At 45.8% G+C, this 22,284-nt stretch overlaps 2 protein-coding genes across 8 annotated transcripts in view; one reads left to right on the top strand and one right to left on the bottom strand.

Moving 5' to 3' along the window:
- LOC103095138 (uncharacterized) overlaps nucleotides 1–1,646 on the bottom strand; it is a 38,442-nt gene extending 36,796 nt beyond the window's left edge. For 2 of the 3 annotated variants that reach the window (XM_056825781.1, XM_056825783.1), the window contains exon 1: nucleotides 1,514–1,646. The gene's annotated coding sequence lies outside the window, so the exon portion shown is untranslated. Of the gene's footprint in view, nucleotides 1–203; nucleotides 328–1,513 lie in introns of those variants that run through there. The other variant, XM_056825782.1, reaches the window with a different exon arrangement.
- LOC103099202 (Golgi-associated RAB2 interactor protein 5B-like) lies at nucleotides 144–21,563 on the top strand. 5 transcript variants are annotated; one of them, XM_056825778.1, is made up of 8 exons: nucleotides 151–1,773; nucleotides 1,975–2,132; nucleotides 2,207–2,420; nucleotides 2,500–2,527; nucleotides 2,610–2,844; nucleotides 2,982–3,037; nucleotides 3,124–3,188; nucleotides 3,274–3,990. In XM_056825778.1, the coding sequence occupies exons 1-8, from the start codon at nucleotides 1,303–1,305 to the stop codon at nucleotides 3,901–3,903; spliced, it is 1,857 nt and encodes a 618-aa protein (XP_056681756.1). In that variant the 5' UTR covers nucleotides 151–1,302; the 3' UTR covers nucleotides 3,904–3,990. The 5 variants fall into 5 exon arrangements, with proteins under 5 accessions (XP_056681757.1, XP_056681754.1, XP_056681753.1 ...); XM_056825777.1 differs by having other exon boundaries at nucleotides 157–1,516; nucleotides 1,610–2,132; XM_056825776.1 differs by having other exon boundaries at nucleotides 148–2,132; nucleotides 3,003–3,037.
- The last annotated feature ends 721 nt before the right edge of the window (nucleotides 21,564–22,284 follow it).

The raw sequence follows: 22,284 nt of genomic DNA, 5'->3' as shown, positions 1-22,284 counted from the left end.
GGACACGTGTCTCTTAATCTGTATTTTCTTAATCATCAATAAACCTCTAAACAATATAATACTCCTTGCAGAGAGAAACCAATTTCTACCTGCCTCAGTCTCCCTGTCTCCCCTAAATTTTAATCTTTACACGGCCCAGGGCAGCCCTGGCCAACCCAGGCCTAAGCCCTAAGAGAAAGATCAGTCAGTCCTTAATCACTCACCACAAGATTTGTTCAAGCAAGGAATCTAGTGACACCAGGCCAGCTTCATCTCAGCTGACTTCACCAGCTCAATCCTGAATCTGAATGTCTCTGAGCTCCTTTTTCAAGGGAATTTTCTCCTCTGTCACCTCCCCTAAGTTCTTCCATCTACCAATCACAGTAGACGTTTTTCAAAGGACAGACCATTCTTAGTTCACACCTAAGAAGGCTTAAATTTTTGATTAAGTTCACACCCGAAAACTTCTGAGTAAGTTTCTCACCTCTTTGCTCCTAGTAAGTTCACAAGTTGCCTGACCCTTATAGGTACTTAGCACCCTTTTGTATTAGATCCAAAAATAGGCATAGCTTGAGAACTTTTTGTCTTACTCTAAGTATGGGTTTAAGTGCTTTTCATTGTTCAGCAAAGAGTTTACAACTTTATCTCCCCCTAAGGCCTGCTTAAGGATGGTGAAGTAGAGTTCTCACATTCCTGATCAAGTACCTTCACTGCCCAAATGGGGAATGGTCTTAACCCAACCTCATGAAGTAGGGTCTGGGAATGTTTAAGGTTCACACCCCTCTAGGGTAAGCCGAGGGTTCCAGGGCTCCAGATCCACTCTAACCCTCTCACTGTCCAGGACTAGTCAGGGAGAGTCAGGCCCAGAGCATGGAGATCATGCTGGGCCAAAGGCACCTCAGGGAGAGCAACAGCCTGTAGCCCGGCTCTCCAGAGTCCCTTTATAGGGGGACCTGGTGGCTCCTGGAGGTTCCCCTGAAAAGGCGAAGGGAGCCTGGGGAGGCTGCAACAGCCTCAAGCTACAGCCCTGCTGAAAGACTTCAGAGCTTTCCCCAGAGCCCCTGCCTAGAATGTGGGCTGCCTGTCCTTCCCTCTCCAGAGCTAGCTGAGCAGCGGGCCTTGGGCTTTGGCTCTGAGCTCTGCAGGAAAGGCCCCGGGGTGCCTCCTGATCGGGTGCCCCCCCCAAACCCTCCCCACCCCCTTTGTGGCCAGGGGCTGGAGAGGGCCTTCCTCCGGGGTGCTGCCCCCTTCTTCCTTGTCTTGCCTTGCGTGGGACCCGGGGAATGCTGCCAGCTGGCCCCCCCTGACCCTCCTGACCCATGCATGAGGTCACAATGGGGGCCTCCTGGCTGTGTTACGCCTGCGAGGCTGCCCCTTCTTAGCTCAGCTGTCCCAGAGAGCCATAGCCAGTCTGCCCTCCCCACAGAGAGTATCCTGGCCCTCCTCCAGCAGCCCCCTCCACCCCCACCCCAGAGCCCTGATCTTCAGGCGCACCGAGACTCCCTGAGCCCAATGAAACCCCGGAAACCCTCACCAGGTGGGGCCCCGGCCTGGGGGGCTGCAGGGATGCAGGGGAGCCCGCGGGGGCCGGCCAGCCCCCAGCTCGGGCCTGCTTCCTCCCTGCTCGCAGTTGTTCTGCCCGGAGAGCTCCACCTGCCGGAAGGGGAAGTGGAAGAGGAACTGTCCTTCCCGCTGTGCTTCCCCAAGCCTGGCCCGCTGCAGAGAGCCCTGGCGGAGGGCAACTACCCGCCCCTCGGGCCATTCACGGCCATGTTTGAGAGTGACTTTGTCCAGGTGACCCCAGGCAGGCCGGTGGGCCCGGCTGGGGGAGGACGGAGGAGGGCTGGGAGGCGGCGGGGGGCCAGTGAGGGGGTGGCAGGAGGCCGTGGGGGGCGGGGGGCTGTGGGGGATGGCAGGGGTGGTGGGGGGAGGGGCGGTGGGGATCGGCAGGCGTTGGTCAGGGTGCTCCCGGCTGCCCCGCCCCGCCCTCCCCAGGTCACCAACAAGGGGGAGCCTGTCTTCCTGCACAAGAAGGAGAACCCGGTGACCATGGCGGTGGCCTCCTCCTTCCCGGGGCTCCTGCTCCCGGACCTCGTCCTGCTGGCCCGGCCCGTCCAAAGCAAGAAGCAGCCTCCGCGGCTGGAGCTCACCAGGTGACCGGGCGGCCCGGCCCTGCCTGCCTGCCCCTTCTCTGTGCCGGGCCCGGCTCACCCCGTGCTCCCCACAGGCTGCTGCCGGCACACCTGGTCCGCCTGTTTGTCCACAGCGAGGCCGGATGGAGGCTGAAGCTCCGCCTGGCCTCCGGCCGCAGTTTCTACCTGAGGCTGGTGGCCGAGCCGGCCGAGGGCTGCCTCCTGTTCAACCTCTGGCGCTTCCTGATCTTCCTGATGCAGGGGCCCATCGCGGCCTGGGCCCGGAGCCCTGACGAGCAGGCCGCCCAGGTGAGGGCCGCCCGGAGCCCCCTCTGACGCCGGGAGGCGGCGCGGGCGGCCCGTGACCCCCACTCTTCCTCTCCCCCAGGACGAGAGCGCCCCGATGTCCGCAGCGGGTGAGAAAACCCTCCTCCTGCCTCCTGCCCCGGCGCCTCCGCCTGGCTCTGGGTTTCTGAGGCCCTTCTGGTCCCTCCACAGAGGCCCCCCCCAAACGGAAGGAGGTGGCCTTCCCTCCCCAGTATCCCGTCCCGAGGACCAAGGGGAGCCCGGGCTGGACCTGGGACAAAGCACTGCACTACCCTGGGCCGCTCTCCCAACTGATGGACCAGCAGACCACCCCGGCCCTCCCGGAAGTGATGTTGAGAGCGGAAGCCGCCCCCATGCCCTCCGGGTCCCAGCAGAAGCTCCCAGTCCTGAAAGAAGAGGAGCGGAAGTGGGCGTGGCCCCGAGCATGCTGGGGGGTGGGGGAGGGGGAGGGGCGGGGGCGCGGGCGGGCACAAGGGCCTGGAGGAGAGGGAGGGCTGGTCCTGGACACCCAGCAGGCCAGAGTGCGGTGGGTTGCTTCCTTAGATCAGAGCCCACCCTTTTCAGGAGGAGCACCCCGGGGAGCCTAGTGGAAGTGGAAGGTAAAGGACGCCCCCCTCCCCCCTGCTCCCCTGCTCTCTGGCTCGGGGCTCTTCCGGAGGCCTAACCCGGTCCCGAATCCCCCCAGGGCAGCCGAGCATCACCGTCCGGACCCTCTTCAGACGTATTTCCAGCACTCTAAGCCGGTCCAAGGTACTAGGGAGGCTGGGACTGACTGTCAGGCCAGCTGGGCCCGGCCCAGAGGCCCGGCGTGACTCCTCCCCCCTGCCCTTGCCAGGCTGCCTCACCAGCGGAGACTTCCTCTTCAGGGCCATCCAGGTCCCCGTCCTGCTCTGCTCTTGTCCAGACCTTGTCCTCCTGGCTGGGCTCCCGTGAGGTTTCCAAGAGCTCGGCTTCCTCAGGGACACTGCAGAGCTCCGATTTCTCCATGCTCAGTGACCTATTCGAGCCCCAAGAGAGCCCCCAAGAGCAGCCACAGCCCCAAGAGGGCCCCCAAGAGCGGCCACCCTCCCAAGAGCACCCCCGGGAGCTGGGCAATGCCAACAGGCTTCAGCTTCCCCAAGAGCAGCCACAGCCCCAAGAGCAGCACCAGGCTAAGGAGCGAGATTCCTCAGGGGAGCCCAGAACCCTGGCAGAATATGTATTTAAAAAGTTAGAGGCCTGGGATGGCAGGCATCACAGGTGGGTCCTCTACCAGCCTCGGTTAGCAGCGTCGGCCTGGTCCTGGGTCGCCACAGAGCAGCTCAAGGACAAACCTAGGGACGGCCCGGAGCCCACCCAGGCCTCACAGCCCTCCACCAGTTTCAAGGCTCTGGGGAAGGCTATCCAGAAGCCACCGAACTGGCTCACCAGAGCATGGCAACAGTGTAAGAAGGTGGTCTGCACCTGTACCAGGGGCTCCAACTAATCCCCTGCCCAGGCCACCTAGCCCACTGCATTAGATTTTTTTTTAATTTTTTTTAAATTTTTTAAAAATATATTTTATTTGATCATTTCCAAGCATTATTCATTAAAGACATAGATCATTTTCTTTTCCTCCCCCCCACCCCCCATAGCCGACAGGTAAGTCCACTGGGCATTACATGTTTTCTTGATTGGAACCCATTTCCATATTGATAATATTTGCATTGGAGTGTTCATTTAGATTCTCTCCTCTGTCATATCCCCTCAAGCACTGTATTCAGGCAGTTGCTTTTCCTCGGTGTTTCCACTCCCATAGTTTATCCTTTGCTTATGAAGAGTGTTTTTTTCTCCTGGATCCCTGCAGATTGTTCAGGGCCATTACACTGCCATTAATGGAGAAGTCCATTATGTTCGAATATACCACAGTGTATTAGTCTCTGTGTACAATGTTCTCCTGGTTCTGCTCCTCTTGCTCTGCATCACTTCCTGGAGGTTGTTCCAGTCTCCATGGAACTCCTCCACTTTATTATTCCTTTGAGCACAATAGTATTCCATCACCAACATATACCACAATTTGCTCAGCCATTCCCCAATTGAAAGGCATCCCCTCGTTTTCCAGTTTTTGGCCACCACAAAGAGCGCAGCTATGAATATTTTTGTACAAGTCCTTGTGTCCATTATCTCTTTGGGGTACAGACCCAGCAGTGCTATGGCTGGATCAAAGGGTAGATATTCTTTTGTCGCCCTTTGGGCATAGTTCCAAATTGCCCTCCAGAATGGTTGGATCAGTTCACAACTCCACCAGCAATGCATTAATGTCCGACTTTGCCACATCCCCTCCAGCATTCATTACTTTACTTTGCTGTTATGTTAGCCAATCTGCTAGGTGTGAGGTGATACCTCAGAGTTGTTTTGATTTGCATCTCTCTGATTATAAGAGATTTAGAACACTTCTTCGTGTGCTTGTTAATAGTTTTGATTTCTTTATTTGAGAACTGCCTATCCATGTCCCTTGCCCATTTATCAATTGGAGAATGGCTTGATTTTTTGTACAATTGATTTAGCTCTTTATAAATATGAGTAATTAAACCTTTGTCAGAGGTTTCTATGAAGATTTTTTCCCAATTTGTTGTTTCCCTTCTGATTTTAGTTACATTGGTTTTATTTGTACAAAAGCTTTTTAGTTTGATGTAGTCAAAATTATTTATTTATATTTTGTGATTCTTTCTATGTCTTGCTTGGTTTTAAAGCCTTTCCCCTCCCAAAGGTCTGACATGTATACTATTCTGTGTTTACCCAATTTACTTATGGTTTCCTTCATTATGTTAAAGTCACTCACCCATTTTGAATTTATCTTGGTGTAGGGTGTGAGGTGTTGATCTATTCCTAGTCTCTCCCACACTGTCTTCCAATTTTCCCAGCAGTTTTTTATCAAATAGTGGATTTTTGTCCCAAAAGCTGGGATCTTTGGGTTTGTCGCATACTGTCTTGCTGAGGTCACTTTCCCCCAGTCTATTCCACTGATCTTCCTTTCTGTTTCTTAGCCAGTACCAAATTGTTTTGATGACTGCTGCTTTGTAATATAGTTTAAGGTCAGGGACTGCAAGGGCCCCCATCATATGTGTTTTTTTTTTCATTATTTCCCTGGATATCCTTGATCTTTTGTTCTTCCAAATGAACTTTGTTATGTTTTTTTCTAAATCAGTGAAGAAGTATTTTGGTAGTTCAATGGGTATAGCACTAAATAGATAAATAAGTTTGGGTAGGATGGTCATTTTTATTATATTGGCTCTTCCTATCCATGAGCAGTTAATGTTTTTCCATTTGCTCAAGTCTAGTTTTAGTTGTGTGGCGAGTGTTTTGTAGTTGTGTTCATATAGTTCCTGTGTTTGTCTTGGGAGGTAGATTCCTAAGTATTTTATTTTGTCTAAGGTGATTTTGAATGGGATTTCTCTTTCTAGTTTTTGATGCTGAGCTGTGTTGGAGATATATAGAAATGCTGATGACTTATGTGGGTTTATTTTGTATCCTGGAACTTTGCTAAAGTTGTTGATTATTTCAATTAGCTTTTTGGTTGAATCTCTAGGATTCTTTAAGTAGACCATCATGTCATCTGCAAAGAGTGATAACTTGGTCTCCTCCTTGGCTATTTTGATGCCTTCAATTTCTTTTTCTTCTCTAATTGCTACTTCTAGTGTTTCTAGTACAATGTCAAATAGTAGAGGTGATAATGGGCATCCTTGTTTCACTCCTGATCTTATTGGGAATGCATCTTGTTTATCCCCATTGCAGATGATATTAGCTGATGGTTTTAGATATATACTGTTTATTATTTTTAGGAATGACCCTTCTATTCCTATGCTTTCTAGTGTTTTTAATAGGAATGGGTGTTGTATTTTATCAAATGCTTTTTCTGTGTCTATTGAGATAATCATGTGGTTCTTGCTGGTTTGCTTGTTGATGTGGTCAATTATGTGGATGGTTTTCCTAATGTTGAACCAGCCCTGCATCCCTGGTTATAAATCCTACTTGATCATGGTGAATGATCTTCTGATCACTTGCTGGAGTCTTTTTGCTAGTATCCTATTTAAGATTTTTGCATCTATATTCATTAGGGAGATTGGTCTATAGTTTTCTTTCTCTGTTTTTGACCTGCCTGGTTTTGGGATCAATACCATGTTTGTGTCATAAAAGGAGTTTGGTAGAACTCCCTCTTTGCTTACTATGTCAAATAGTTTGTATAGTATTGGGATTAACTGTTCTCTGAATGTTTGATAGAATTCACTGGTGAATCCATCAGGCCCTGGGGATTTTTTCTTAGGAAGTTCTTTGATGGCTTGTTGGATTTCATTTTCTGATATGGGATTATTTAAGAATTCTATTTCCTCTTCTGTTAGTCTAGGCAGTTTGTATTTTTGTATATATTCATCCATATCACCTAAATTGGTGTATTTATTGCCATATAATTGGGCAAATTAATTTCTAATGATTGCCTTAATTTCCTCTTCATTGGAGGTGCTGTCCCCCTTTTCATCTTTAATGCTGTTAATTTGCTTTTCTTTCTTCCTTTTTTTAATTAGCTTGACCAGTACTTTGTCTATTTTGTTTGTTTTTTCAAAGTACCAGCTTCTTGTCTTATTTATTAAATCAATAGTTCTATCACTTTAGATTTTATTAATTTCTCCCTTAATTTTTAGGATTTCTAGTTTGGTTTTCTGCTGGGGGGTTTTAATTTGATCGCTTTCGAGTTTTTTGATTTGCATTTCCAATTGATTGATCTCTGCTCTCCCTTGTTTGTTAATATAAGCATTCAGGGACATGAATTTATCTCTGATTACCACTTTGGCTGCATCCCAAAAGGTTTGAAAGGATGTCTCGCCATTGTCATTTTCCTCGATGAAATTATTAATTGTTTCTATGATTTCTTCTTTAACTAAACGGTTTTGGAGAATCATATTGTTTAATTTCCAATTGGTTTTAGATTTGGTTTTCCATGTACCATTACTAATCATTATTTTTATTGCCTTGTGATCTTAGAAGGCTGCATTCATTATTTTTGCTTTCCTGCATTTGTGTGCTATGTTTCTGTGACCTAATGTATGGTCAATTTTTGTGAATGTGCCATGTGGTGCTGAGAAGAAGGTGTATTCCTTTTTATCCCTATTTATTTTTCTCCATATGTCTATTAATTCTAATTTTTCTAAGATTTCATTCACTTCTTTTACCTCTTTCTTATTTATTTTTTGATTTGATTTATCTAAATTTGATAATGGTTGGTTTAAGTCTCCCACTAATATGGTTTTACTGTCTATTTCTTCCTTCAATTCTCCTAGTTTCTCCATTAGAAATTTGGGTGCTATATTATTTGGTGCATACATGTTGATTAATGATATTTCCTCATTGTCTAGAGTCCCTTTTAACAAAATATAATTACCTTCCCTATCCCTTTTGATCAGGTCTATTTTTGCATTGGCTTTATCAGATATCATGATTACTACTCCTGCCTTCTTTCTGTCAGTTGAGGCCCAGAAGGTCTTACTCCATCCTTTAATTCTGACCTTGTGGGTATCAACCCACCTCATGTGTGTTTCTTGAAGACAACATATGGTAGGGTTTTGGATTCTAATCCATTCTGCTATTCGTCTACGTTTTATGGGTGAGTTCATCCCATTCACATTCAAAGTTATGAGTGTAATTTGTGGACTCCCTGGCATTTTGATATCCTTCCCTAATTCTAACCTTTTCTTCTTCGGCTCTACCTTTTAGTCCAGTGATTTCCTTTGAATCAGTCCCCCTTGTCCCCTCCCTTGATTTTTCCCTTTTTAGTCCCTCCCTTTTTGTTCCCTCCCCCTTCCCCCTCTCTTTCTCTCCCTTTTTGTTTACCCTCTCCCCCTCCCACCCTTGGTTTTCCCTTCTCCCTACCCTCGTTGGGTAAGAAAGAATTCAAGATCCCAATGGATCTGGATGTTTTTCCCTCTCAGAGTTGATTTCCCTGAGATTAAGGTTTAAGTAAAAAACCCTCTCTTCCTCTCCTTCTTATAGGAGTTTTCTTCCCCTCCCCTTCCCATGTGAATCTTTTTGTGAGAAAGATTATTCTATTTGGTCTTTCTTTACCCCCTATTTATACATTACATTTCCCCCACATATTAGTATACATAGATTGATATAAATGTAGTCCTTATAGAAGAGAGTTTGAGTAAAAGAAGAAGATAACATTTTTCCCCCTTTCATTAATATTTACCTTTTCAGGTATTCCTTGCTCTTTGATTTTCGGTATCAAACTTTCCACAGAGCTCTGGTCTTTTCTTTGCAAAAAGTTGGAAATCTTCTATTTTGTTGAATGCCCATACTTTCCCTTGGAAGTATATAGTCAGTTTTGCTGGGTAGCTGATTCTTGGTTGGAGACCCAGCTCTCTTGCCTTTCTGAAGATCATGTTCCATGCCTTACGATCATTCAGAGTAGAACTTGCAAGGTCTTGTGTGACCCTGGTTGGCATTCCTTTATATCTAAATTGTCTTTTTCTGGCTTCCTGTAGGATTTTTTCTTTTGTTTGATAGCTTTGGAATTTGGCAATTACATTCCTGGGAGTTGTCTTTTGGGGGTTTAGTGTAGAAGGTGTTCTGTGAGCTGTGTCAGTGGCTGTATTGCCCCCTTGTTCTAGAATCTCTGGGCAATTTTCTTTGATTATATCTTGTATCACAATGTCGAGTTTGGTGTTTATTTCTGGCTTTTCTGGAAGTCCAATTATTCTTAAATTATCTCTTCTCCCTCTATTTTCCAGATCTGTCACCTTGTCGGTGAGATATTTTATGTTCTCTTCTAATTTCTTGGTATTTTGGCTTTGCTTTATTAATTCTTGCTCTTTTACACGATTGTTGTCTTCCAGCTGCCTGGTCCTGGCCTTTAAAGCCTGGTTTTCCTTTTCAGTTTGGTCACACCGGTTTTGTAGATGTGTGAATTTCTTTTGCATTATCTCCCACTTTTCCTCCCAGAAGGCTTCCATCTTTTTGGTCATTTCTGATTCAAATTCTTCATGGGTTTGTGGAGAGTTTCCATTTCCTTTGGAAGGTTTCGGAGCATTTTCTTGCATATCGTCCTCTATCTCCTCTGTATTTTGTATTTTGGCTCCATAGAATGTGTCCAAAGTCGCCCCTTTCTTCTTATTTTTCTTGGGATTTTGGGGCTTCTGTGCTTCTGTGGAGTTTGCCATCTCTGAATGGGGAGGATTAGCTTTTCTTATCTCTCTCTGGTGTTCAGAGGCTTTAGTCCTGGGCAGATTGTCGGTTCTATGAGGTTTCCCTGGGTTAAATTGAGTATGCCTCACTGGAACTGGAATGGAAGGGTCGGACCAGGGGGTCACACTCTCCCCCGGCTCTCTGGGTCGGGTTGCTTTCCGGAAGTTGCCTTCAGAATAGCTGGCCGTGAGGCTGCTTTGTCGGCCCTGAGGGTTGCTGTTGTTTCAGAGGACCCTGCTCTTTGCGGGGGAAGGAGTCGCGGCTTCCTGGAGCTCCGAGGGCAGTGACTTTCACTGAGACTCTGATAGAAGGATCAAGCCCCTGAGGCTGTCTTGCCCGCCATGAGGGTTGCTGTTGTTTCAGAGGACCCTGCTCTCTGCCGGGGTATGGGCTGCGGCTTCCCAGAGCTCGGAGGGCAGTGACTTTCACTGAGACTCTGATAGAAGGATCAAGCCCCTGAGGCTGTCTTGCCCGCCCTGAGGGATGCTGTTGTTTCAGACGACCCTCCTCTCTGAGTGGGGCGGGGCTGCGGCTTCCCGGAGCCTTGGACTCTGCGCTCCTACCCCTTAGGTCCGAGTGATCTCGGGTTCTGGCTTTTGAGGGGGGCCGTACCTTTTGATCCAGGTCCAGGTCCAGGAAGAGGATTCCCAGGGTCTATGCTGTTGATCGTTTTGAATTTCGGCCCCTTAGGAGCTTATAGTTTGAGATCGGTCGGGAAGGGTTTTCTGGAGATCTGAACTTTAGCTTTCTCTAAGCCGCCATCTTGCCCGGAAGTCCCCACTGCGTTAGATTTAAAATAGTTTTGTGTTAAATAGTTGTAGATAAGAGAGTGGGAGCCATAAACTGTGATAATTAAAATGTTTGGGAGCAAGGGAAATATATATATCAATTATGACCGCTGAAATATGTTTTCTACTCTGTCTTGGTTTTATATAAATATAAGATGGTCGCCAGGGAATATATTCCCAATTTATGAATATGCCCAAGTCAACTGGGTTTTATAGAGAAATCTAATATATAATACACTGATTAATCAATAGAAAAAGAGAGAAAGTAAGAAAGGAATGAATGAATAAATCAGTCAGTTGGTTTTATCACTCACCCAAGATCTCTCTAGGTAAGGCCATCCATGCCAACCTCATGCCAACCTCAGGCTCCACCTTCAAGAGAGCCTCCTTTCAAGAAATGTTTCCAGAGAATTCTCCTCCTTCAGAGCCAGCCTTCTCTCCTGGTCCTCCCACAGAGCAACCTCCTCAGGCCTCCTTCAGAGCCACCTCGCTCAGAGCAAAACCTCTCCTTAGAGCAAAACCTCTCAGAGCAAAAAACTCTCCTCCGGCCCCCTCCTGTCCTCAGACTCTGCTATCTTTAAGGACACCATCTAAGTCCCCTCCCCTCAGTTCTCACATCTACCATCACTGTCGATGTCTCCCCTGTGCCAATGGTGGCTCTAGCTTAACCCAGGACCACCGAGAGGTCTGTTTCCTTTGCACATGTCTGTTGTAGGTCATATTCTCAAATACTTAAATCTTGATCTTTGCTGCAGCCCTTCCTAAATCCTGTTACTCTGAGTAGGGTGGAGATTGTAAGTTCCAAGACCTGGTTCTGTCATTCCAAGTATCTCTATTGGATCAATTCTAAAATCTATCATGACTCAAAGAACTTCCTGTTCTATGCTTAAGCATAGGTCAAAGCCCTTTCCATTATTTAGCAAAAGGTTTCTGTCCTAAAGTAATCTTAAGTAGGGAGGAGAAGGACCCTCCCATGCCAAGGGTTTTCACATTCCAATAGAGTTCTTACTATCAGTAGGAAATTTTTTCCAAGTATGAAATTTCCCAATGGTGAAATTTCCAACATTCATAAGTCTAAGAAATTTTAAGGTTTACAACTGCTGGCTCATGCACACAGCGTACCCCAGGCACAAACATCCCAAAAAGTCTTCCTCGCCCACCCCTGCCAAGGCCTCCCCCGAGCAGCCTCCTGGGAGCCCAAAGAGCAAGAGCTCCACCTCACCCTTCTCCTTACCGCCCAGCAGAGCCTCCTCCTCCCCTTCCACCAAGGCCGCACTCCACTCCGGTATTGTGAAGCCTGGCCAGCCTGGAGAGCTCTCTGCCCAATGGCTTTAGGCCTACCCGAAGGACCACCTCCAGGAGTTGCGCCCAGTCATCCATCCCACCCCCACGGCATTTCAGCTTCCCCCTCTTCGGTTCTCACTTTTCTCTGACACCAAATACCTCTTCCCAAATCCCCAGCCCATCAAGGCTCCTCTCTGCCTCTCTCCCTCCCCAGTGCACCCTAGCTCAGACCCAGGACTCATAGTCACCGAGTCCATAGTAGGAACTGGAATTAAGGCAATGAGTGATCATGGTCCCAGGATGCCAAGTCTCCATCCTTTTGTCCCCTCAGAGACTCTGTTTTCTTATTTATTCTAAGACAGAAGAGTAACAAGGGCTGGGCAATGGGGGTGAAGGGACTTGCTCACGGTCACCCATCTAGGAAGTGTCTGAGACCATATTGGAATCCAGGTCCTCCCAAGTCACTGTGCTACCTAACCATCCTGACAGACACCCAGGCTTTAAACCCCATTAGGACCCAGGTATCCAGGTCCCCAGGCCTTTACTCCCTTCCAGTGTCCAGAGTCTTGGCCTTCCTGAAGGACCTGGGCATCCAGACCCGCTCCCTATCCCTCTCCTCTCCATATAGGTTCCTTGGTGTTGGGGAAATGCCTCCTCTCCCCGTCAGCTCACTGGAAGAAAAGAATCAGACACTCGTTTGGAACTGCTGAGGGGCTCGTGGCCACTGGATTCACCTATTAAAAGGCTGTGAATGAGCACAAAGGAGAGGCCCATGCATGTGTCTCCTCCTACTCCCACCAGTGTGTGTGTGTTTGAGACCGAGAGAGAAAGTCACATTTCCCAGAAGCACCAGAGGCAGCTCCACTGACCTGGGTCATTTGGAGCAGCAATAAGAACAGCAGTCCAGAGTCCATTGGTTGGAACTTGTGTAGGCATGACTTAGACAGAACAGGGGACACGACAAGCAGATTAGGGGAGCACAGAACAGCCTGCCTATTAGACCTAGAAAGGTCTCGTGTCTCAAATGACGAGAGAATTGGTTTGCAAACTGTAAGGACTGAATATTCTTTTGTAGCAGTCCAGGCCATATATATAATTAAGATGTAAGGATTGCGTGTGGACACATGGCCATTCTTGTGCATGGCAATGAACTCCCATCCCAGCATTGCTAAGGTTAAGGCCCGAAACTTAGATCCCTTTGTCTTATCCACCCTGGGATAAACTCCACCTTTACCTTGTTCCAATCTACCAATCAATACACTCTGTATTCCTGATTATGCATTCCGCATCTTTGCATATCAAAGACATTAAAAGCAGCAGCCCACAGGCACCTCCCTCTCTCTCTTGGATCTCAGGCCTTGCCCAACACTGTCTCTCCCTCTCCTCCTCTTCTCTCTCACCTGGACCTGGCCTTTGGCCAGGCACTTTCCTTTTCCAATGCTAATACCTAGCTCTTTCTAATTCATCCTATTATCTACACCCTATTCTCTCAGCCATAGGGTTTCTGCTTGGCAACTAGCCCAAGGAACCTAGGCTAATTTCTCAGCAAAGCTTTAGCATTCCTCTGACCTGAGTAGTGTTAATTGTGGACTCCTGGATGGTTCTTTCCTTTGAGATTTTCAGTGGTGGGAGGGGTGCTGTGGGCTCCATCAAAATCAATCCGGCATGCTTTCTGACTTAATTCGTCTCGCCCCCGCGGAATTCAAACTACTCTCCTTTCTCACTTCTTGAGCCATTCGCGGGCGAGTGCCTCATCTTTCTTCCCAGATATTATATATTTTATAAGGTTTATTGGAAAGGGTAGACAGCCATTCCTCTAAGTAACCTGACCACATGGGCCCTAGCCTGCAAGCCTCTTCCTCCTTCCCTTCACCTGTTCCCGGCTTCTTCCTAACTCCTTCTCTTCTCAGTTCTCTCCCTCTCAAGCCCCAAAGCCTCGACTTTTCTTGACCTACCGTAGCATGTAGAGGGACCGAACCTGGCATAACTGTATTATCTCAGGAATGTTTGATGGACGGGTCAAGTGACTCAGAAGGGGGAGGGAATGAACTTCCTTGACACAAAACGTACAAGAAGACAAGTCATTCCCCAAATGATAAATGGTCAAAGAAGAAGGTCAGGGAGGTTTGGAAGAACTCCAAGTGATCTAGAATCATGGGGAAAACTGTTCCTCAGTCACTGCTGATTTGAGAAATGCACATTAAAACACCTCTGAGGTATCACCTCACACTTAACAGAAATGACAAACACTGGAGGGACTAAAGGAAAAATAGGTGAACTAAGAAACTGCTGATGAAGGAGCCAAAGGATCTAACCAATTTGGAGAACAGTTTGAAACCAGGCCCAAAGGGCCATCAAACAGCATATCCTTTGACCCAGTGATACCACTCCTGGGTCTGTATCCCAAAGACATCAGAGAGAATGGAAAAAGAAAAGAACCCATGTGGACACAAATATTTCTAGCAGCTCTTTTTGTGGTGGCAAAGAACTGGAAACTGAAGGGGTGTCCATCAACTGGGGAATGGCTGAACAAATTGTGGTAAATGATGGTGATGGAATCCCGTTGTGGGTTTAAAAAAATTTTTTTTACCTTCTGCCTTAGAATAGATACTCCATCTAGCATGTTTCTTTGCTTCTGTCCTTGCACTTATAAGATGGAGCTAGTGCATTTGGTCAGCTAACTGCTTCACAGAGTGTTAAATTTATTAAGATTAGCAAAGTTTCGAGCTAGATAGCACAGTAGATAGAGTCAAGCCTAGACTAGGCTGGAGGTCCTAGGTTCAAATCTGGCCTCAGACACTTCCTAGCTATGTGACCCTGGGCAAGTCACTTCACCCTGTAAGAAAACCCTCTGAGGACAGATAATATACCAGAGGTGAAAGTGGGGAGAGGCAAAGATGGGCACCTCAAAATTTGGGGTACTTGAGGTTACAGAGAACCTCCCCCAAAAAACCCATACTCTCTTCCGGGGCCTCTCACTCTTACAAAGATATCTGACTGCGTTATTTAACTAAAGATGATTTTAATAGCAAGTTTAGATTGGGAAGGTATCAGGGTAGAGGGAATAGGGATTTCCCTATACTTTGTCAGAGATTGGGTTTGAGTCTCTCTCAGCTTTTGAACTGAGGTCAGGCCTCGCAGGCTGGTGGAGGGTTTCTTTTATTCCTGTCTATGCTCATCTATGCTAGGTTTCTTAAGTTCAAAGTCTTTAGCAATAGACAGCAAGAGGAAGAAAATATTCTGACTTTCAGAGCTGGTTGGGCCTGTCTCTTCAGACTAGCACCCCTAAAGACCGGCCTTAAGTTCAAGCTGCTCCCCTTAAATCCCTTTGCTTGATGACACGATCCATAGGAATCCAGGTAGAGCACACAGTTGGGAAAAATCTACGAATAGAGGTACTTCTACCCCGAGACATGGAGAAAGCATTCTTTCTAGTCCAATGGCCAGGAAAGAGTCCCCTCAAGAGCAACTGTCACTCTCCAAGTCTCCCCCAACCCCCACCAACTGCCTTCGCTGTCAATATCTTCACTCTAACATTCCAACTTCTGTCTGCTCCACCTCAGTGACAGAAATGCCAAAGCTTAATTCAGTTTTCCTTTCCACAATCCCCTTTTTTTTGTTGTGACCGTCCCAAGGTCACTTATATTTATTATGCTTACCAAGCTACTAAATCTACTTTCTACCTACTCCCCCCCCAACAATAAACTTCCCTTTATATCTATTCTATGCTAATCTTATCTAATCTAAGGAATTTCATGCAGGAAAGTTTTGGGTAAGGGGGTAGTTTTGGGGTTTTACAATAAATTCAGTACAATAAATGTTTGAACAAAACCATTACAAAGAAATTTGAATTGCAATGCTAATATTCCTTACTCTTGCTAAATTAAACTAGTACAAACATTTTTCCTGTTTTATTTACCTATAATTATTTGCAAACTATTTTATCTCTATATCTTTCCATTAAACACAATTTCAGAATCAGCTTTACAATAAACAATTAAAAGTGCACTATCTGCAAATGTAGCTTAAATCTATTCCTAAGTATAACTGTGTATGCTATGCTTAATTTCACTTACTCCTAATCTATTCCCTACTTATTATAACTATTCTCTAAGTCCTTAGTCTATAACTTAATCTTATGTACAATGTATATACATGCTATGTTACATATTTATAGGCCCTCCCACTACATTACTAACCTACTTATAGTATATATATTATTTACAGAGATTATTTACATATAGTACAATAATATACATTGTTCTCGTATCCTGATGTCAGTCAAATAGAAATATCTATTGATCTTTCGATTTGCCCAAGACCTTATGGAACTAACTAACTATATATATATATATATTTTTCATAAATGCAATTTCAGACACTCATTTATTTACACAAGGTCTCCTAATATATGTCAGTTTGTGATTTTGTGATTTATGTCTAATAGTGTTGTGTGGAATGGATATTATTAAGTTTCTTCCACTTCTCATGTTGACTGATGGATCTCTTCTTTCTTCCAAGTATGTAGTGTTGCATGCTATTTCTCTAATATGTGAAATTAATTTTGTTTTATGCTTTCAACACACTCGGTCTTACATATAAGTTCAGTTTTATGTCTGTCCTTTTCTTGTATAAACAAATGTGCAAAGTTCAAAGTCTTAGCTGCCCGTTTCAGGTTTTTTTCTCTTTGTTTCTTCTTTCTGGCAGCTTTTCTTGTTGCTTTTGTCTGATTATCTTCTTCTTCTATGACTGTTACAGTGATGTTGGATTTTTCTGGTTTTATGTGGGAAGAGTGGAACCATGAGTCTTTCCCTGCAATTTTTATAGCTGTCAGGGTAGTAAGCAATACGTGTGTGGTCCAAACAATTTTATGTCTGTAGCCAGTTTTCTATTGAAATTTTTTGTGTATACTTTGTCTCCTGGTTTAATGTTGTGCAAACTGTAATCCAGGGGTACTGTTTGTTGTATGAAGCCCATTTTGTGCAACTCTGCTATTCTTGTTTGTACAGCTTGTATATATTTTGTTAACAATCTCCTCCTATCATTGCAATGTATGCTGGTTTACAAGTCTTTCTTTGCCAAATTGCATGTCTATATATAGCATATCAAATGGAGAGATGGGCATATCTCCATTGGGTCTTGTTCTAAGATGGAACAGAACTAATGGTAGAATGTCTGTCCATTTTAAGTGTTTCTGCACAAAATTTTCCTATTAATGTTTTGATGTCTTTATTTAATCTCTCCACTTGCCCTGAACTTTGGGGATGATACAGTGTGTGGCATGTTGCTTGTATTCCTAGATTTTTATCAATTTCATTTAATAATGATTGAGTAAAGTGACTTCCATGGTCTGAGTCCAATTTTGTGGGAATCACAAATCCAGGTATGATTTCTTTTAATAGGATTTTGACCACAAAAGCTGTTATTCTTTTTGGCAAGAAAAACTTCTGGCCATCTAGTCAGTCTGTCTATGATCACAAGGCAATACTTAAATCCTTTGTTTTTCGGCATGTTGATAAAATCTATCTGTATGCATTCAAATGGAGTATATGCTAAGGGACGACCTCCTAACCCTTTGGTCTTATAAACTCCCTGATTGAACTACATACACATTTTACATTTTTGACAAACTCTTATGGCATATGAGGATATTCCTGGTGCAGTCCAACATCGTCTCGCTGAATCGATCACGGCTTGGGTTCCAGAGTGTCCTTCTGCATGTATTGCTTTGCACATGTGATAGAATAAGGTTCTAGGCAGGATGGGTTTGCCTAGTAGTGAAAACCATATGCCCCTTATTTGTTTTGTCCCCAAGTTCTCTTTTAGAGGGCACAAGAATTCCAAATAATGATTTTTATTTATTTTTTATTTTATTTAATTAGATGATTTAGAATAATTTTCCATAGTTACAAGACTCATGTTACTTCCATTCCCTCTCCCCATCCCCTCCCATATCTGACATGTAATCCCACTGGGTTTAACATGTGCCATCGATCAAGACCCATTTCCTTATTATTAATATTTGCACTAGGGTGATCTTTTGGAGTCTACTTTCCCAGTCATAGCCCCACCAACCCATGTGATCAAGCAGTTGTTTTTCTTCTGTGTTTCTTTTCGCACAGTGCTTCCTCTGGATGTGGATACCATCTTTCTCACATGTCCCTCTGAATAGTTGTGGATGATTGCATTGCTGCTAGTAGAGAAGTCCATTACATTTGATTGTGCCACAGTGTATCCGTCTCTGTGTACAATGTTCTCCTGGTTTTGCTCCATTCACTCTGCATCAATTCCTGGAGTCGTTCCAGTTCACATGGAATCCCTCCAGTTCATTATTCCTTTGAACACAATAGTATTCCATCACCAGCATATACCACAATTTGTTCAGCCATTCTCCAAGGAGAGAATTGGAACTCAAAAAAAATTTTTTTAAACAAATGTTAAAATGTTTTCACGTGTAACTGAGGAAAAGAAAATAAAACTGGAATAAAAGGCATCGATATAACCTTTAAAAAATGACAGGTTAAACAAGGTCACAAATATTCACCAATTCAGAAAATAAGGAAACCATGTGTCATGCCTGACCCCAGTGTAAGATTTTTCATTTTCTGCCCCAGCTGAAGGACTAACGAATGATCACAGTATGAGGGAGTATATATTAGCTGGTCATCTCTTTTCTAGAGGAGAACATGAAGAGACTTGAGGAATGCCTCTCCCCACTCCAGATCACTGGGGACAATGAAGCATTCTGAAGGGAAAGATAAGCAAGGCTCAGATGGCAAAGAAATTCTCTGAGGTGGAAGAGGGGAGAAATGACTCATATCAGAAGGCTACACAACAGTTCCATAGAGGATGAAAGGAAGGAATGGGACACTTGCTTGGTCAGAATTCAATGGAGAGCTGAGGTTCTTCCTGGAGAGGACGCTGGGTGCTCTGAGGAGGAAGCGAGGGCTTGTCCTCCAAAGAATGATAGCAGAGAGCCCCAGCAGCTGCCAGGGAAGGCATCCTTCCGGAAGGGTTAAAAAAAAAGAAGTTATAATTGGTGACTCCCAGCTCAGGGATACCAAGGCTGCTGATAAGGAGCCGGATACAGTCAAGAGATAACAGAGACCCTCCCAAGGTTTCTCAGAATGGGCGACAATGACCTTCTTCTGGGCATTTCAATGAACACTGATGTTATTAGTTCCACAAGGAACCTAAGAAGGTCTGCCAAAGATGGCAAGAAATGAAGGACTAGACTTGGGGGCAAAAGCTGCATCTTCTTCCCTTCAAAGTATGTGAGTCCCTCACACTCTGTATGAAAGGGGATCCTTTTCAGTCAGTCTCACTCCCTGGAGCAGGGGTCCCCAAACTATGGCCTGTAGGTCACATGTGGCCCCCTGAGGCCATGTATCCGGCCCCCACTGCACTTCCAGAAGGGGCACTTCTTTCATTGGTGGTTAGTGAGAGGAGCACTGGATGTGGCGGCGCCACAAAGCATGGCTTTGTACAGTACTACTTCCAGTGACATAATCCTTTGCGTGGCACCTTAGAACTAGGCACCATGCAAAGCATTATGTAGCTGCACAGTGGAAGACGTCAGCATGGTGAGCAGTGACCTGGGGGAGGGAATTCCGCACTGTGTATACTGCTGCCCGGTTAGGGTTAGTATAAGGACCGGCGTGCAGTCCCTATATATTTTTACCTGTGGGTAATCACCTGAGAAGGAGAAGGGAGATTAAGGAAATGGGTGAATAATAAAGACTCAGAGACAACAAGTTCAAACAGATGGGGAGTGGCGCGATCTCCGTGAATATTTCCCTTGGATAATTAATTAAAGGGAAACGTGAGGACTAAGAAAACACGTGGGGAGTCACAACTCCTTAATGCCTCCTATGGACAAGAGAGTCCATGCATTAATAGGAAGCATTGGGGTGACAGCATCTTGAGGATCAGCAGGAAAAGATGGGACAGAGAAGTCAGAAGGTCCAGAAAAGTAAGAGAGAGATTCGCGCTTGTTCCCCAGTATTTATTGGAGGTTTTAGGAATGTGGATTAGGAGGAGATCAATGCATAGGTAACATGGCAAAGGTCTTAACATTGGTTGAATTGACAATGACTGAATCAAAGAGGTGGAGATTAATCTGTGTGGGACTGATCTCTTTTCTTTGCCTCAGCTATCTAAGGGCTTGGGCCTTTGGCCCAGCCTAAGGAGAGGGGGCATTTAAGTCGTGTTCCCTTCTCCCCCCCCCCTCTCTCTCTCTCTCTCTCTCTCTCTCTCTCTCTCTCTCTCTCTGCCTCTCTCTCTCTCTCTCTCGCTTTCTCTCTCTCGCTCTCTCTCTCTCGCTCTCTCTCTCTCTCTCTCTCTCTCTCTCTCTCTCTCTCTCTCTCTCTCTCTCTCTCTCTCTCTCTCATACCTTTCTTCCTCCTGTTTGTAAATAAAAACTCCAAAAAGGTGACTGCTGACTTGAGTTTTCATTTAGGAATTACACAGCTGAATTGCTTGGCGACCTTAAATTAATATATATCAGTCTTTTAAAGTGATTTCCATGTCACATAACCCAAAGGAATCGGGATTGCAAGGACTCCATCATGGAATCACTGGATCTTAGGCTGGTACTCATCAGTACATTTCAGTTTATGGAACAAATTGGTAAACTGAGGTAACCACTGGGGATTGAACAAGAATCTAAGGTACATTCAGGTTGAAAATGAGGTTTTGTTTACATCCAAACAATACTTAAAACACATGTTTTAGCAGCAGCTCCAGTAACATATTCCAAAAGAATTTCATGGAGCATTGAGTATTCCAGGGTCTATTTGCAATGCTGAGATGGAAAGCCCTGTAAGTGCAGTAAACCTTAAAGCCAGCCTTTGGACAGGTGAAGGAGCAAACCACTTATGATCAATTTTTTATAAAAAACCATTTTAGGTAAGTTTAAACACTTAAAGCCATTTTTTTTCTTGAACCTGTTATGATGGGAAGGTAGATAAGGATGGAAATAGCCTTCTTCTTTGCCTTTCTTCCTTCTTCCTCTCCTTCTCCTCCTCCTCCTCCTCCTCCTCCTCGTCCTTCTCGTCCTCGTCCTCGTCCTCGTCCTCCTCGTCCTCCTTCTTCTTCTTCTTCTTCTTCTTCTTCTTCTTCTTCTTCTTCTTCTTCTTCTTCTTCTTCTTCTTCTTCTTCTTCTTCTCCTCCTCCTCCTCCTCCTCCTCCTCCTTCTCCTTCTCCTTCTCCTTCTCCTTCTCCTTCTCCTTCTTCTTCTTCGCTTTTCCATACAGACTGGGACTTCCCTGACCAACAAGCCTGACTACAATCGGGGTGTCCTTTTGCAAACCCACACATGTCTGTGATCACCATCGTGGAACAAAGCGCCAGTGGAGGACTCTAATAGCGAGCGGGAAGTGCAGGAGAGTTGTCAGTTTCAAAGGGTCCAACATTTCGGGATTATCTTTCGGTTCAGAATCCAGCCGAGGAGGAAGCTGGATCTGAATGGTGAACTCATAGCTGCCCCGTCTCCTTTTTGTCCATCTTGGCCAGGATCTCTGGGCAGGCCCTGCCTTAAAATGCAAGGCAAGAGTGAGTTTGGAGAACCAGGAGATGAGTGAGGGGCCGGGATGAAAGGTGAGGGAGGGGCTGCTGCCCTCCTTCCTGCTGTATAAAGGGAGACTTTGAGCCTTTGGACTTCATCCCCCAGAAGTCCCTTAGAATTTCCCACAATTCACTTTTCCGGCGTGATTGGAAACTCCTCTATCTCTCTTTTTTGAACCCTCATCCCGCTGAAGTCAGGCAGTTCTTTTGTTTTAGTTATAATGAATAAAAATGGGGTGTATGGGGTGCTCAGGAAGGGGTAGCACCTTGGTAAGGACGGCTTGTCGTGCTCTCCTAGGGCAGCTCTCCAGCCTCTGACCCCCACCTGACACCCAGCTCTCCCTTGTGGCTCCCAGTAGCTGCTAGCATGCGGCAGCGGCCACACTCCGGACAACGGCTTCCAAAGTCCAGCTAAATCTTGTGAGAGTAGCCATCGGGTCGTCGACCCCTGGTGAACCAGGGCCTTGCTCACCCGGCATGTGAAGACTGCTTCGGCGGAACAGACGGAAGAAACCAACAAGAAGGTTCAACGGCTCAGAGGGCGATGCAGCAAGGCACTGTGGAGTGCTCAGGGCGTGTTGGAGCACCAAGGACAACATGGCCACCCAATGCAGCTGAGGAAGTCTCCAGGCTTAACGACTTTTCATGCCACTGGACCCAGGCTTCCAGCACCAGAGAGTGGGACTGTCTCTGTGCACCGACTCTTCCACTTAAATCTCCTTCACCCACAAGTGTCTGTGCACACACGCACACAGACAATCGCCATCCCTGGCTCCCGAGAGATGACTCCCAATGAATAAAAGTATTAAAAAGACAATATTTGGTTATTGATGATTGATTTTAAAGCCTGCGCTGCCAAACGTGTCGCACTGCCACCTCCTTTCGGAATGGAGGGCATCAAAAAGCCATTTGGGTCAGGCTGATCCCATCAGAGGGGCCTTCCAGGATGCTTTCCCCTTGACTAGCTGACCTGAGGCCACTCCACCCCTGAGGCTTCTCAGACAGAAAAGGGG

The sequence above is a fragment of the Monodelphis domestica genome, chromosome 4 (genome assembly GCF_027887165.1).
Source record: "Monodelphis domestica isolate mMonDom1 chromosome 4, mMonDom1.pri, whole genome shotgun sequence".
Taxonomy (NCBI): domain Eukaryota; kingdom Metazoa; phylum Chordata; class Mammalia; order Didelphimorphia; family Didelphidae; genus Monodelphis; species Monodelphis domestica.
The sequence above is the reverse complement of the archived record's forward strand: the minus strand, read 5'-3'. Positions and strand labels throughout refer to the sequence as shown.